The sequence below is a fragment of the Gopherus evgoodei genome, chromosome 8 (genome assembly GCF_007399415.2).
Source record: "Gopherus evgoodei ecotype Sinaloan lineage chromosome 8, rGopEvg1_v1.p, whole genome shotgun sequence".
NCBI classification, from domain to species: domain Eukaryota; kingdom Metazoa; phylum Chordata; order Testudines; family Testudinidae; genus Gopherus; species Gopherus evgoodei.
This window is the reverse complement of record NC_044329.1, coordinates 38983311-39000632: the sequence shown is the minus strand read 5'-3', so window position 1 is coordinate 39000632 and position 17322 is coordinate 38983311. Positions and strand designations below refer to the sequence as shown.

Here is a 17322-nt window from a genome sequence, read left to right as displayed (position 1 = left end):
AAGTTCTTATTGAGTTGTACATTAGCAACACTAAATACTATATTTTTATATTCAGTTATATTTGGCTGTTCATGTTTGTTACTTAAGTCACGTTATTCATGTCTATCGCAATGGATATAATATGAATGGGAAACTCAGGGTGTGCCATGTATGGGTGAGCTCTCTCTAATAGAGGATATTAAATTATTTGTATTCCATATATTTTCCAGTTTTCACTCTTAGTTATTTAATACCTAGTAAACAGGGAGGCTATTGGCTTCCCAGAAAACTCTAACACAAGAAGAAGATATGTAACTATAATTCACTAACTGAAAATACAAAAGTACATATATTTGTGCCTGTACATACACACCACACACACACATATATATACCACATGTGCTGTAGTAATGTCAATGTGATAAACTAAAAAACCACGTGAGAAATAAAATCACAGGATCCCTCATGCTTCGTTTATTAGCACGGTTGAGCACTTCAACTGCATTTTGCCCGCAAAGTCCCCTCTTCCTGGACAACTCCTAACATTCCAGACCTCTGAGCAGCTTCAAATATCCGCTATCACTAAAACATCAACCAGCCGAGGGAAACTCCCCTCCCACCAAATGAGAAATATGCCACTCCTCTGCTACTCCTAAAAACAACCGTTCTTGGCCCAGGCCCTTTGACAGTCAATATTTACCATACCCCTTTGACAATTCTCATTGTGGAAATCTCCCAGTCCGGAGGGCTAGACTCAGGGTCTCTGGCAGAACACATACAGCTTTCCAATGTAACCCAGCTCTTGCTTCTAGTTCTGGAAAATGCGTCTGGAAAGTTTTAAAATATTATATATTTCTGTATATCAAGACTTATAAAGCACATTTTAAGAAACTCGATGGCTCCCTATTATCCCAGAGCATTTAGAATCATGGGAATTAAAGCAACCTGGCCTGATAGGTGTAGGTATAGGGAGAAAAGGCCCAATGACCATTTTTAGACTTACCAAAACATTTGAAAAATAGTCTTGCTCTGCGGGATGTATGGCCATGTACAGAATATAGGATAGTAGGGCAAAAATATGTATCATTACTCGTCTGGGGGGAGCAGCAAAATTCACTCATGGTTTTGCCACAGGTGAGTAATGAAACCATCACAAATCTGCAAAACTGAAAGCGTTTATATCACACCCAAAAACCAGGCTATATAAGCGACATAAAACATAGTCCTCCAGGGGAACTGGAGGAGTAAAAAGGGTATATTTATATATTTGTGACTATATCATCTGTCCAAGATATTGTAGAATATTAATCAAAGAAGACTTCTGCAAAATAAGCAGTATGTAGAGGGGCTATTTTTTTTAAAAAAGGTATGCATTAAAATGAATTGAAACATTTGCCCTGTAAAGATATATCTTTTACCGGAGGTATCTACATATTAATTGAGAATAAAGTTATTCTAAGGAAATGTTTTGAATGAAAAGAAGGATACTCACTCTTAAAAGAAAAAATATAGCTTGTAGTTAAAACAGCGGATTGGGATTTAGGAGTCTTGAGTTTGATTCCGAACTCTGTTACAGACTTCTTTTGTGATCAACAGGAGGTCTACTTTTACTTAAAATCATCATCTGCAAAATGGAGGTAACCTTACTCTAGGTTGCAAGAATGTCATGAGAACAAATTCATACATGTTTGTGATACGCCTAGATGCCACACGAGGCACTATAGGTAGAAGCCTTTAAAACAAACAAACCCAAAACAAAACACGCACACCCCAACACCTATTTCACAATGTGCTCCTATACTAGAAGACGCCTGGCTTTCATCTACAATTATTCATTCAAAGATTAATAGGAAAATATATAATGCATGAAAACGGAAGCTCACCTCCATAACAGTCTCTGTCTCAGCTTTTAAGTTGCTAGATCCATCGCACATAAATACCGTCCCTGAGTTGTCACTGCACAGAATATTCTCGTTCATCTGCACAATGGGCTGCGCGAAAGTGAATTCATTCTTTCGGGCGTCTGAGGATAAACACAGCTGGTAGGAATAAGGCAAAGTCCCATCTTCAAAGTTTGGTGGGAACATAGAGCCGGTCTTGGAATAAGGATCAGGACCAAAACACTGAAGTAATTTGGGCTTCCTTGACGTTCTCAATTTCATCACAATGGCCAGTGTCATTGTCAGGAGAAACAAAAATGAGATCAAAGCTAGAGCTACCACCAAAATAATAGTAAAGCCAGACTGAGATTCCGAGTCACCCGATTGGTCGCTCATTTCCGGAAGAGCCTCTTGGAAGTTCTCGGCAAACACCAGGTTGAGAGTCACTGTGGCTGACAGAGGCGGCTGCCCGTTGTCCTTCACCAGCGTGACCAGCCTGTGCTTCACAGCATCTCTGTCCGCAAAGCCGCGGGCTGTCCGGATCTCCCCGGTGTGCAGCCCCATGCTGAACAGCGTCGGTTCCGCGGCCTGGAGCAGATGGTAGGAGAGCCAGGCATTGTGTCCTGAGTCAGCATCCACCGCCACCACCTTCGTCACCAGATAATCTGCCTCGGCAGAGCGAGGGACCATCTCGAACAAGGCGGAGCCATCGGCTCCTAGGGAGGGGTATAGGATGCGAGGCGCGTTATCATTCTGATCCAGAATAAACACCCTGACGGTGACATTGCTGCTGAGAGGGGGGGACCCGCCGTCTTGGGCCTGCACTTGCACTGCAAACTCCCGGAATTGCTCGTAGTCGAAGGAGCGCTGCGCATAGATAGCTCCGGTCTGGGAGTTAATGGAGATGTAGGAGGAGAGAGGCACCTCCTGGAGGTTGCTGCTCAGGATGGAGTAAGTGACTCGGGCGTTCCGGTCCAGATCCCGGTCTGAGGCTTTTACACTGAAAATAGAGGCCCCTGAGGGATTGTTCTCTGGCACATAGGCGGTGTAGGAAGATTTCTCAAAGGCAGGGGCGTTGTCATTGATATCCGAGATCTGCAACAAGATGGTTTTCTGCGTGGAGAGCGGGGGAGAGCCTTTGTCTGTGGCAGTGATTGTGATATTGTACTCCGGGGTCCTTTCCCTGTCCAGGGTGCTGTCTGTGAGGAGCTTGTAGTAATTATTGGAAGACGATATAATTTTAAACGGTAAATTTTCTTGTAAACGACAGAAGACCTTCCCGTTTTCTCCGTCATCTCGGTCTCGAACTTTGATCAGAGCTATCACTGTCCCGGGCACTGAGTCTTCGGGAATGCGGCTGGCCAGGGATTCGAGTGTCACTTCCGGGGCATTGTCATTCTCATCAAGAACCTCGATTTCCACTTTGCAGTGTGTCACTAGTCCGCCTCCATCCTTTGCTTCTACTACCAGGATGTAGTTACGTGTCTCCTCAAAGTCCAAAGGCTCCTTTACTGTAATTTTCCCGGTTTCTGCGTCCAGACTGAATTTCTGACGGGCCTTTTCTGGAATGTTGCTGAAGACGTAGCTGATCTGAGCATTTGAACCTTCATCGTTGTCGGTGGCTTTAACCTGAAGCACTAAGGAGCCCGTCGGTGCATTTTCCCTCAGGCTGACTTTGTAGAGCTCCTGAGTGAAGACGGGGGGGTTGTCATTGGCGTCGGTGACATTAATCCATATCCGGGCGGTCCCAGTTCTCTGCGGCGCTCCCCCATCCACAGCCGTGAGAATCAAGTGAAGGCTGCGCTGGCTTTCTCGGTCCAGGGGTTTCTGCAGCACTAAATCTGCGTATTTATCGCCATCCCGGCTCTCTTTGACTTCCAGGATGAAATACTGATTGGGGCTCAGCTGATAACTCTGTAGAGAATTCATCCCAACGTCAGGATCTTCAGCATTTCCCAGGAGAAAACGGGCACCTGGTAAAGTAGATTCACTCATCTCTAGTTTGATATTATCTTTTACAAAACGCGGGGCATTATCGTTAATGTCCTGGACCCCGACATTTATGTGGAAAACATTCAAGGGATTTTCAAGCACAGTTTCTAAATTTATGACGCAGAGTTGAGATGTCCCGCATATCTCCTCCCGGTCTATCCTGCCATTCACATACAGGTTGCCATTTTCTTCATTCACACTGAAGTATTGCTTTTCCGAACTGACACGGAGCTTCCTGTTCGCAAGTTCTCCCAGAGTCAGTCCCAAATCTTTGGCGAGATTCCCCACAAGGGAGCCTTTCGCCATTTCCTCGGGAATCGAATAACGAATCTGCTCCGAGACCGCCCGGCAGAACAAAGAGAATAAGAGGGGAAACAACAGTACTTGCCGTGTGACTGCCCGGCCCGGCTCTCGGAGCCTGGTATCCATCTTCATCCCTGTCAGTTTTACCCTTTTCTTGCTGTCTCTCACCTTCTTTATTTAATCAGATCAGATAACGAAAAACTTCATCAGGCTGCTATAATCCGCGGTAAGAAACAGTAATTGGAGCCGGATTGTTTAACTGTTCAGAGCGCTGTGAGGGGGGTGTTTATTTTTCTCAGCAAAGCGTGTGTGAAGTCTCCTTGCTCTGCTTTCTCTCTGATCTGCGCTGTGTGACGGAGCAATCGCACTCCAGGAGACTCCGGTAGATCTCCGGCTCCAGCCCTGGCTCCGCATTGGCCAACAGCGGCACTCTGAGTCTCAGCCGCAGAACTGCAATAGCAGAGATCTTACGAAGGCTCCGGTACAGTTGTAGTGATTATTGTGGATTATTCTGTATAGCTAAAAGTCATATTGTAATTGTATAGAAGAGAATGAAACCACCAAGTACAAAAATATGAAGCTCTGTACAGAAACGTAGATGTCAACTCGACATGCTTTTTGTGTATGTATGTGTGCACCTATAGGTCTTTGAATACTGTAAGCCTTAAACTTCTTTAACTTTTCTTTCACGTTTTTAGTATGTATATATTTGTGTGCGCGTGCGCGCACACATATTTCATAAATAGGTAAAAGAGCTTTTCAGCATTTACAGTGACTTCGTTTAAATAATCATATCCCCTGCGAACACACACGGTTGAGATCCAGATTAGGATAGTTCTACCAAGTTTGACAAAAAGCAAGAGAAACCTAGAATGACAAGAGCCATTGTGGGTTCTAAACCGCAGTCTCAACTTCTGAATAGAACCATTTTTAGAGTTTAGAGCCTTTAGTTTGTCATTTTCTTTCAAAGTAATCTGCCTCCTCAGAAGAGACTGTTTCTAAAATAAGTAAGAAAAGTTTCTATTCTCCTACACTTTACTGTAATTATACAGTAGGCCATACTCCCCCTTGGAACCTCACTAAAGAACGCAGTAAAAAGTTCCCAGAAGCTCTCTCAGCTTTACAAAATATAGGGCATCTCAGAAAAGGCAAAAATGTTTTCCTTAAACCTCTGTATTCAAAAGTTTTCTTACGATGTAAAGCTAAAGTAAGTCTGTCAAATATTCCTACACCAATGAGACCTAAATCTAGCTACAACTACATGCCTACTAACTGAAGAAATTTAAACTAGCCATTTGATCACTATTAATACATGTACTATGGAAACATATAATTTGTCTTAGCTAAACGTTACTAAGATGTTTTAGAATCTAATTTCTAATGCTAACAATCCCACGGAAAACACTTTAGTATACTCTGTCACACATATTTCTCAATCTGTCAAGGCTCAAATTTAGGACAAAAAAAAATTACTATTATAGGAAACCTAAAATGATGTCAAAAAGTCTCTTAATCATAAATATATATTTACATAGCTTAATGTAATGTTTACGAATTTTCAATGTCTATGCCTTTCAGTCATGAAAGTTTGCAAAAACACTGTTTGAACTGAAATAAACTGGGTTGCAGAATAACATTGTACATACCTCTGTTATAAAATATTCATTTTACTTTGTATTAAAAATGTATAGTCACTAGAACTTGATGTTTCCAAAAACATACATGAATTTTCACTTGTTTGTAGTATTTCAGGCAATTAAAACTCTCCAGTCTCTCTGATTAAATAAACTACCAGGTTTGCAACAAAGGTATATTTCATAGGAATTGGTAAAAGGGAATTAGGAGGTTTCCTTTCTATGGAACAATAATGGACTTAGATGTCTATCGACCAAATGTTCAGTTGACTAGTGTGAAGTTGGCAGCCCAGGTGCCAGCTTATGCCAGAGCCACAGGCCAATTCACTTGTGTATTAGTATAGATCAATGTAATTGTTAAATGTATAAGGGTATATTTGGAATTTAAACTTCTTGAAAACTAGTGGGATGTTACTTGCATTGTTTTCTCTTGTATGTATCCCAATGTAGTAGCAGCAAACATTACATTGTGGATACCCCTGTAACTAAATAACCCATCAAATGAGTCATCAAACAAGCAAGAAGCCTTGTGAAATGCAAATAAAGAACTGTAACAAAAATTCTGCTATTTCAAAACAGTGTGTGAGGTCATTGTGTGTGAGGATCAGAGGTCAAAGACTCAAAATGGATTCCTCACTCACCCTCATCAAAGGAAAAGCCCACATGTGTATTGACACTGTCAACTTGTTTTCTGTGAGAAGAAGCTCTAAGTATGGATTCAAGGAAAGATCTTTCATGTCTGGACTGTTCGGACTCTTACAGGGAAATGTACCAGATGCAAAGCAGAGATCCCCAGAGACAATCTGGGAACACTGAAAAGACTTTTGGGAAACTGGCAATTTAGTACATCACCGCCACCATTTGGAGTTCCAAACAGTGACTCACCAGTTGATATATTTTACCTGCTTTGACCACTTAACAACTCTTATTTCCTTTTCTTAGCTAATAAACCTTTAGTTAGTTTACTATAGAATTGGCTGCTAGCACTATCTTTGGTGTAAAAATTAGAGTACCAATTGATGTGAAGTACGTGACTGGTATTCTGGGACTGAAAGCAACCTGATGTAGTGTGATTTTTGGTTTAAGTGACCTTTTATCACAAAGTACAGGTTGTCAGGGTGGTAAGATAGATTGGAGAGTCTGAGGGGACTGTCTATGACACCATGGTAAGACTGGTATTGTGATCCAGGAATTCACATTTGTTACTAGCTTGGTGAAACCTAATTATACAACATATCACCATTTTGGGGTGTCTGTCCTGATTTTGACAGTCTGCTCTAAGGTAGGTGCTCACAGTTTCTGTGCCGGTGTGGATGTGGTGCCCCTGATTCTCCTTCACATAATGTCTGTATTTTAATTCTGTCTTTGGCTGAATGTTACCGATAATATTAATAGTTAAACCAAAGCTAAATTCATCCCTAGAATATCATTCTTTTCTGTTCAGTCCAGATCCCTTGAGTGCAATGCTTAAATCTGTAATAAAAGAGGTGCTGGGGCTCAAGCAAACTTTTTACTTTCATAACTGACTTAGTAAGCGCAGAGGTGCTAGGGCTCAGTTCTGGCAAGCCCTGGCACAAATTAAACACTGGGTTAGTGTGAACCTGATCTCTGTGTTCTGTGCTGCCTAACAGCCAAGCTGGGCTGGTTGGATCTCTTATCATGTTTCTCTCCCTGATTGGTGAACAGGGGTACTCAGAGTTGCAATCAATAACTGCAGAACCTCTATGCTGGAGTTTTTGACAAGTACTTTCATTTGAGAGTTAACATTATAAATATGCTGTTTTCTCATTATTATGTACATAAGTCTGGAGTATTCTCAAGGAATAAAAACTGTGCTTGTAGGACTGATTAGTACTTATAAAGTTTTAGTGGTTTAATTTTGTTTATATTGTTTGCTTGACTATGAATTACGAATACATAGCTTGGTACATGGTTATACGCACCTGTGTGTTTCTCAAATTATCCAACTGTCCTCTGTGCATTTAATTCTGATGATGCATTGTGCAATTGCTAACTGCTTATATCTTTGTAGTAAACTTATACATGACTTGTATGTCAGTAGATGTACTATTTCACATTTTAAAAAATTATTTGATCTGTTCTTTTTTGTTGTTTAAGTCCTTTCTTGCTCTCTGGATTAAATATAAATAAAGGACTCAGGAGTGCTATTGGCTTTATCTATTCGGTTGGCTTTATCTATTCGGTGATAAAATAATTTTTACTCTATATATTTATCAGTATGGTAGTTTTCATACAAAGTTTTATAATATCTAGAACAATGGAAATCTATTGGAAATGCTACTAGAAGAATGCTACTTCAAAGAGAATAAAATATCAAATCACATATATGAGACACACGCATACTAGTAACATCAATGGGATCCATTGCTGAGACATATGGTGAGTAAAATTATATGATACTACAGCTTGTCATATACTTTTGAACACTCTGACCACTAATACACTATTCCATGGAAAAAACATCTAATATTATAAACATTCCAGAAGCTAAAACAAAATCGCTATTTTAAAAGTACCAACCAGATGAGTACATGTTTCCCCTTTCCCCTCCAAAGTGGTATATGACCTTCCTCAGATAAAAAAAAAACTAAAGAAATAAAATACAATAAAAACAATGGCCCCATGGCCCATAGTCGTCAATAGCCAGTGAGACTAGGAAGAGTCCACTTTTTGCAGGCTAGAAATAGGAGCACTGTCTGTTGCTATTGGAAAAGAGTTATAACATTCCAGTGGTACCCAGTACTTGCTTCTATTTTGGAAAAGTGTAGAAAAACTGGTTCTTAGAAACATTACTCATGCCATGGCCAGTAGGCCTCAAGTGAACACTGATAAATGCATAGCTGGGAACCAGTCTGGCTCACCTGTGTATTAGTATTGTTAAAACAGGTATTATATTTACAAAAATGTGTTTAGAGTTTATGAAAGCTTATAAATTGCTGCATGCATTAATCTCACTTATCTCTGTACCCCATGTTATAAAGTAATATTTAAGTGTTGCTCTGTAACTGTAAACGTGCTTGCTCTGAAACTGTAAACCCCCACAATAAGGAGAGAAACAAATATGAAATACTAATTTACCATGGGAGATATTAGCTCCTGCCCAACGAAAGAAGGCCCATAGACACCAGACAAACCACTGTGGAACATAAGAGGACAAAAGACCTTGTTGATTTGTTGCTCCTCCCTGGCAGGAACTAAAGGCAGATGTAGAATCACAGAATATCAGGGTTGGAAAGGACCTCAGGAGGTCATATAGTCCAAGCCTCTACTCAAAGCAGGACCAATCCTCAGACAGATTTTTGCCCCAGCTTCCTAAATGACTCCCTTAAGGATTAAACTCACAACCCTGTGTTTAGTAGGCCAATGCTCAAACCACTGAGCTATCCTTCCCCCCTTTCAAAAAAATACACAGAGATATGTCTATCTCATAGAAGTGGATGGGCCCCTGAAGGATTATTGAGTCCAGCCCCCTACCTTCACTAGCAGGACCAAGTCCTGATTTTGCCCCAGATCCCTAAGTAGTCCTCTCAAGAGCTGAACTCACAACCCTGGGTTTATAGGACCAATGCTCAAACCACTTAACTATCTCTCCCTCTTGTGCACTCCTCTTATCAGTCTGAAGTCTGGGGGAAGGGCATAAAGACCTCTGACAGGAAGAAACTGACTCTCTTTTCAGGTTGGACTTTGGGAGGACAAGATTTCTAAGAATAAGTAAGGGATCCCCAGCTTCTTAGCCAAGGTTATCCCTAAAGAACATATACAGCTTCCAGATTAGAGCAGCTCCTATCACCTTATGAAACCTAAGACTGTAACTCATTTGTCAGCGCATGTTTATCTGCTTTAATGTTGTAAATAACTCTCTAATTTCTTTTTCTTAATAAAATTTTATAAATCTGTTTAATAAATCTTTACTTAATTTATTATAGGCCTGACTACAAGTCTTTTCTGCAGTGTAAGGATCCATGGTGCCATTGACCTGGGGTAAGGAATTGGTCCTTTGGAACTGGGAGTAACCTGAATATTGTTATGATTTTGGGGATAAGGAACTATCTATCACACAGGTAAGCTTACCTAGGTAGCAAGACAGACCAGAGTACCCCAGGGGACTGTCTGCAACTCCATATTCTGACTGTAATAATGCTTGAGGAGTTTACACTTGTTATTTGGTTGGTGAAATCTAAATATAGAACTCACAACCAGTTAGAAGCTTTTGCCCTGCATCTTAACAGCCTTGTCCTGTGTTTGGTACTCAGGCTTTTGAGCCACTCCTGACAGCTTAATAATTATACTTCCACATTTATATACAAAGACTTTTAAAATGCATCATTTAAATGTTAAAGGTGTCTGGCTTCACACCCCTACTGAAGAGTTGGACTCATGATAACTATGGAAACCTAACGTGAAAGAAAAAGAGTCCCATTAATTATTTTTTAAAAACTCTCTAAATTACTTGTAAAACAAATGTCCCCCTTGTAAGATATGGACAGAGATAGGCTGCAGGGAGAGGTGTTGTAATGGTTTTATCACAACTTCCTTTGAATGACCCGCATAACGCTCTAATAGCTTTGCCCCTATTCAGTAATTCAGCCACCCCAAATTTATGCCATTAGAACTTTTATATCACACCACAAAATCATGTTACATAAGGGACATGTAAGAGGTGGGACATCGGTGGAACAATGGAATCTTTACATGTTTGTGTCCATGTTAACTAATCAGATTCCTATCGAACTCTTAGCAAAGACTACTACAAGAGAAGCAATTTAATCGTTTCTTTTCACATCTTACAGTTGTTCCCATTGTGTGTCAGCTCCTCCCCCAGCAAAGTGGGTAAAATAAAGCTACTCTAAAATGCAGAAGAATTATGGAAACAACTTCATTAGTGTTTCGGAGACGCCAGTTCTGTGCACCATAGGACAGTCTAAAAACCACTACAGCTCAATTTCACAATGACCTCCTACACTTCTTAAAGCTGGAAAGAGTTACTTTAAAATCTCCAAAGATGACTATGAAATTATAAATTCAGCAGCTCACCTCCGCTACAGTCTGCGTTTCAGCATTTAAACCACTAGATCCGTTGCCCATAAACACCATTCCAGAGCTTTCACCGCACAGAATATTATCTGCTACCTGGCCATTTGGTTTCAGGAAACTGAAATCATTCTTCCTGGCGTCTGAGGATAAACACAACTGATAGGAATAAGGCAAAGTACCATCTTCATAGTTGGGTGGAAACACCGAGCCAGTCTTGGAATAAGGCTCAGGACCAAAACACTGAAATAATTTAGGTTTTCTTGACCTTCGCAATTTCATCACAATGGCCAGTGTCACTGTCAGGAGGAATAAAAATGAGATCAGGGCTAAAGCCAGCACCAAGTAAAACTGTAAATCAGACTGAGGTGTCGAGTCACCCGATTGGTCGCTCATTTCCGGAAGAGCCTCTTGGAAGTTCTCGGCAAACACCAGGTTGAGAGTCACTGTGGCTGACAGAGGCGGCTGCCCGTTATCCTTCACCAGCGTGACCAGCCTGTGCTTCACAGCATCTCTGTCCGCAAAGCCGCGGGCTGTCCGGATCTCCCCGGTGTGCAGCCCCATGCTGAACAGCGTCGGTTCCGTGGCCTGGAGCAGATGGTAGGAGAGCCAGGCATTGTGTCCTGAGTCAGCATCCACCGCCACCACCTTCGTCACCAGATAACCTGCCTCGGCCGAGCGAGGGACCATCTCGAACAAGGCGGAGCCATCGGCTCCCAGGGAAGGGTACAGGATGCGAGGGGCGTTATCATTCTGATCCAGAATAAACACCCTGACGGTGACATTGCTGCTGAGAGGCGGGGACCCGCCGTCTTGGGCCTGTACTTGCACTTCAAACTCCCGGAATTGCTCATAGTCGAAGGAGCGCTGGGCATAGATAGCTCCGGTCTGGGAGTTAATGGAGATGGAGGAGGAGAGAAGCACCTCCTGGAGGTTGCTGCTCCGGATGGAGTAAGTGACTCGGGCGTTCCGGTCCAGATCCCGGTCTGAGGCTTCTACACTGAAAATAGAGGCCCCCGAGGGATTGTTCTCTGGCACATAGGCGGTGTAGGAAGGTTTCTCAAAGACAGGGGCGTTGTCATTGATGTCCGAGATCTGCAACAGGATGGTTTTCTGGGTGGAGAGGGTGGGAGAGCCTTTGTCTGTGGCAGTGATTGTGATATTGTACTCCGGGGTCTTTTCTCTGTCCAAGTGGCTGTCTATGAGGAGCTTGTAGTAATTATTAGAAGACGACCTTATAATGAACGGAAAATCATCCATTAAATGGCATGCGACCTTTCCATTATCTCCAAAATCTAGATCATTAACACTAATCAGAGCTATCACTGTCCCAGGTACTGAATCTTCTGGAACTGGACTGGACACGGATGTGAATGTCACTTCGGGGGCATTGTCGTTTTCATCAATAACTTCTATTTCCACTTTGCAGTGTGTCACTAGTCCGCCTCCATCCTTTGCTTCTACTGCCATGGTGTAGTCACGGGTCTCCTCAAAGTCCAAAGGCTCCTTTACTGTGATTTTTCCATTTTCTGAGTCCAGGCTGAATTTCTGAAGGGTCTTTTCTGATACCTTGCTAATAATGTAGCTGATCTGAGCATTTGACCCTTCATCGTTGTCGGTGGCTTTAACCTGAAGCACTAAGGAGCCCGTCGGTGCATTTTCCCTCAGGCTGACTTTGTAGAGCTCCTGAGTGAAGACGGGGGGGTTGTCATTGGCGTCGGTGACATTAATCCATATCTGGGCGGTCCCAGTTCTCCGCGGCTCTCCCCCATCCACAGCCGCGAGGATCAAGCGAAGGCTGCGCTGGCTTTCTCGGTCCAGTGATTTTTGCAGCACTAAATCTGCATACTTATTTCCATCCTGGCTCTCTTTGACTTCCAGGATAAAATACTGATTGGGGCTCAACTGATAACTCTGTAGAGAATTCATCCCAAAATCAGGATCTTCAGCATATTCAAGGAGAAATCGAGCCCCAGGCAAACTGGATTCACTGATTTGTAAATCGATGCTGTCTTTTGGGAAACGCGGGGCGTTGTCGTTAATGTCCTGGATCGCGACATTTATGTGGAAAACATTCAAGGGATTTTCCAGCACAGTTTCGAAATTTATGACGCAGAGTTGAGATGTCCCGCATATCTCCTCCCGGTCTAGCCTGTCATTCACATAGACGTTGCCACTTTCCCCATTCACGCTGAAGTATTGCTTTTTAGCTGCAGAGACAACACGGAGCTTCCGGTTGGGCAGTTCTCTCACACTCAGACCCAAATCCTTGGCGAGATTCCCCACAAGGGAACCTTTCGCCATTTCCTCAGGAATCGAATAACGAATCTGCTCCGAGACCGCCCGGCAGAACAAAGACAATAAGAAGGGAAACAACAGTACTTGCCGTGTCACTGCCCAGTCCGGCTCTCTGTGTCTGATTTCCATCCCAGTGCCCGTCAGAATTCCTCTCTTCTTCCTGTTTCTTTTTCTTCGTTTTCATTACATTAGAAAGGAGGGAGTCAGCGGTAACGTACCGCAGACAGAGTCCGGATTGCCTGTTGATTATGAGAGCTCTGAGGACGTTCTCGTTTCTCAGCAGGCGTGTGAAGGTTTCTTTGCTATGCTCTCTCCAAGCTGCGCTGTGTGACGGAGCAATAGCTCTGCAGGAGACTCCAACGGATCTCCGGCTCCAACCCTGGCTCCGCATTGGCCAACAGCGGCACTCCGAGTCTCAACGGGAGAACTGCAATAGCAGCGATCTTATTCAGGTGCTGGTACAGGTCAAGTGACTACCATGGGAGGTTTTCTTTTCTGTCTACAATGTATTCTATATGTACCGAATTTTAAATGATTTTCTCTAATTGTAAAAAGTGAATCACAGAATAGATGTAAACAATAAATTAATAATAATAAATAAAAATAAAAAATAGCCGCGAGTGCTATTTGCGTATGCACACGTGTATCTATCTATCCATCTGTAGATAGAACCAGGCCTTAGTTTTCTGTGCCATATGTGTGCACGTGGTGGGTCTGATTTTTTAAATATATATCTGTATGTATGTGTGTATGTATATATGAATATACTTTCCAACATTTATAACAATTTCTATTTAAAGAATCACATCTACCACATACCTGAAATACACCCAAAGATACCTATTGTTGGACACAGGACAATATTTTAATACAAGAATGACATGAGCGGCCCCGGGCTCTAAACCTCAAAGAAAACTTCTGAGAGAAACAATTTTTTACACTTAGAGATTAATTTTTTTTCAAAAAATCTATCCACTCACAGAAAGTGTTTCCAAATCAACTAAGAAGGTTCCAGGCTCATAAAATGAACTTTAAGTATGCACTAGACAAAGTTCTCCTATAGAACTGCCCTAAGGTAACACAGTAAAAGGTTGCCAGTCATACTCTCATGTGTCTCAAATTTCAAGCATCTCTGAGAAGTTAAAAAAGGTTCTAATAAACCCGTGTGCTCAAAATCTATCCTATGATGCAATGAAAAAAATATTGAAATATCCCTGCATCAATGACAGATAAATTTAGCTATAATTATAGGTCCACTTCACCTAAAATAGACAAAGGCAGTGCCAGATTTATATATCAATCGCTATTTCATCGGAATTGATAAAGTGATTTAGATTATCTCTTCTGTGTAGCTCGGAACAAACATTAGGGCACACACACACATTTTATTTATATGTACTGACCAAACACTCCGCTGGTTACAATACCACCTAATCTAATTCCAAATGAATTACAAGTGCCTTTACTGGCTCCACAAAATGTATTTAGATCATAAAATAGCGCCAAAAATATTAGCTCACCTGAACTGAAATCTGATCCCCATTACTAATGTTTAATTCTTCAGTAACTAGAATAGGATCCTTTATGTCACAAGTCTGCTGACTGGTCACAGTAGTTGCATAGTTTGATTGGGGAAGGTTGAACTGGCTCTTTCTGGAGTCTGTGGTCAGGGAAACCTCATGTGAGTAGGAGTGAAGAAAAGCTCTGACTCCATCGAGCCCCACAAACTGCGAGACGGGAACGCCACTGAAAGTCACACTCGAGGAATCTAACAGCTCCGAGTTTCTCCACCGGCGGAGCCTCAAGGCCACTAACACTATGAGAAAGGTAAAGAACAAACAGGAAACGGAAGCCACAGCGATCACCAAATACAAGGTGAGGCTGGACTCGGAGTCTACAGGAGCAGAGAGGCTGCTTAAATCGGACAGGATTTCGGGGATGCTGTCAGCCAGCACCACCGTGACAGTGGCCGTGGCAGAGAGAGGGGGCTGCCCGTTGTCCTTCACTAAAACCACCAGACTTTGCTTGAGCGCATCTTTGTCGAGAAAGGAGCGCGCCGTCCTGATCTCGCCGCTGTGGAGTCCCACAGAGAAGAGCCCCGGCTCTGTAGCCTTCAGCAGCTGGTAGGAGAGCCAGGCGTTCTGCCCGGAGTCTGCATCCACCGCCACCACCTTAGTGACCAGGTAACCCGGCTCGGAGGAGCGAGGGGCCAACTCCACTCCCGTGGAGCCATCGGTGGGAAAGGAGGGGTGTAAGATGTGCGGGCTGTTGTCATTCTGATCCAGTAGAAAGAGAGTGACGGAGACATTACTGCTGAGAGGTGGGGAACCCCCATCCCGAGCCTGCACTTGGAACCGAATCTCCCGGAACTGTTCGTAATCGAAGGAGCGCAGAGCGTAGAGAGCCCCAGTCTCGGAGTTAATGGAGATGGAGGAGGAGAGCGGAACTTCCTGGATCTGATCCTTGGTAACAGAGTAGGTGACTCTGGCGTTCTCCCCTTCGTCGGGGTCATTCGCTTTCAGGGAGAAAACGGAGGCTCCTCTCGGGTTATTCTCAGTGACGTAGGCGGTGTAGGATGTTTAATCGAAGAGGGGACCGTTGTCATTCGTGTCTAAAATCCGGAGTTGGATAGTGGTGGCTGTAGAAAGAGGAGGAGTCCCATTGTCCGTGGCGGTCACTGTGATGTTGTACGCTGCCACCTGCTCCCTGTCCAGGGCTCGGTCTGTCACCAGACTGTAATAATTATCCAACGATTTCCTCAGCTGAAAGGGCAGATTGCTGGCTACGGAGCACGTGACCTTCCCGTTCTCTCCGGAATCTAGATCTTGCACATTTAAAAGGGCGATCACAGTCCCAGGGGGAGAGTCCTCAGGGACCGAGTTGAGGAGAGATGTGATTGTTAATTCTGGAGCGTTGTCATTCACATCACTAACAACGATCACAATTTTGGATCTGTCGAAAAGGCCTCCCCCGTCATGGGCTTGCACCTCGATTTCATATAATGCAGCTTCCTCAAAGTCCAAATTTCTCACAATAGTTACATCTCCCGTGTTCGAATTCAGCTGAAGTTTTTTGGAAGCTTTGTCTGTGATTTTTTGGAAAGAGTATTTCACCTCTTTGTTGACTCCTTCATCCAGGTCAGTGGCTTTTACTGTTACAACCGTGGAACCTTTAGGCACATTTTCCCAAACGCTCACTTTGTAGACAGGCTGGCTAAAAACTGGGGCATTGTCATTAGAATCGAGAACAATAACGCGGATTTGCGTAGTGCCGGATCTGACTGGATCTCCCCCGTCAGTGGCTATGAGGATTAGATTGTGAACGGCTTGTTCTTCCCGGTCTAGAGACTTTTCCAGCACCACTTCGGCGTATTTTACTCCATCAGATCGCGTTTCTACATCCAGTAAGAAATGAATGTTACTGCTGAGTTGGTAGCTCTGGATGGAATTTAGTCCCATATCCGGATCCTCTGCCTGACGCACAGAAAACCGTGATCCTGGCGCTGTTGTTTCACTGATTTTTAAATCGAATTCTTCTGACCGGAAGCTGGGAGCATTATCATTAATATCTGTGATTTCAACTTCGACCGGAAAAAGTTTCATTTTATCCTCCACTATAACCTCACAATTTAACAGACACATTTCCATCCCACCACAGATTTCTTCTCGGTCTATCCTTTCCGTGACGTATAAATGGCCGCTCTTAAAATTCAAAGCAAAATACTGTGTCCTACCTCTGGAAAGAATGCGAACGGCGCGATCTGAGAGCTGCTCTACATCCAGACCCAGGTCCTTTGCGATGTTCCCCACGGAAGAGCCTTTCTGCATTTCCTCAGGAATCGAATAGCGAATCTGCCCAGAAACTGCTTCCCAAACGGTAACCAGTATCATGCAGAATAGGAATCGCGCTGTACCGTGGCGGAGCTTTTGTGCATGAGTCATTTCCTTACTGATGTGGCGCCGCCGATTCTCTGTCAGGGAATGTCTCTGTTTGGATTTTATCTTTGGTCAAATATTTCAGAAGTTATCGTGTATCAAATCAGGAGCCAATTTCAGCCAGTATCGTCCATTAATGCTTAGTCCAGAGAGATCCGGGGAGTGAGAGTCTGATCTGTGTGTTCTGTGCTGTGTAACAGCTGGGCGGGGCTGGCTGGATCTCTCTTCGAGTTTCTCTCCCTGATTGGT

The 17322-nt window shown here is 43.1% G+C and overlaps 2 protein-coding genes across 2 annotated transcripts in view; both read right to left on the bottom strand.

Annotated features, from left to right (window-relative positions):
- LOC115656191 (protocadherin gamma-A4-like) overlaps positions 1-17322 on the bottom strand; it is a 136857-nt gene that overhangs the window by 78758 nt on the left and 40777 nt on the right. The gene's annotated exons all lie outside the window — the stretch shown is intronic.
- LOC115656673 (protocadherin gamma-A10-like) lies at positions 14650-17245 on the bottom strand. Its single transcript, XM_030573714.1, is given in 1 exon segment — positions 14650-17245. A coding segment is annotated over 1 exon segment (2430 nt). The 5' UTR covers positions 17080-17245.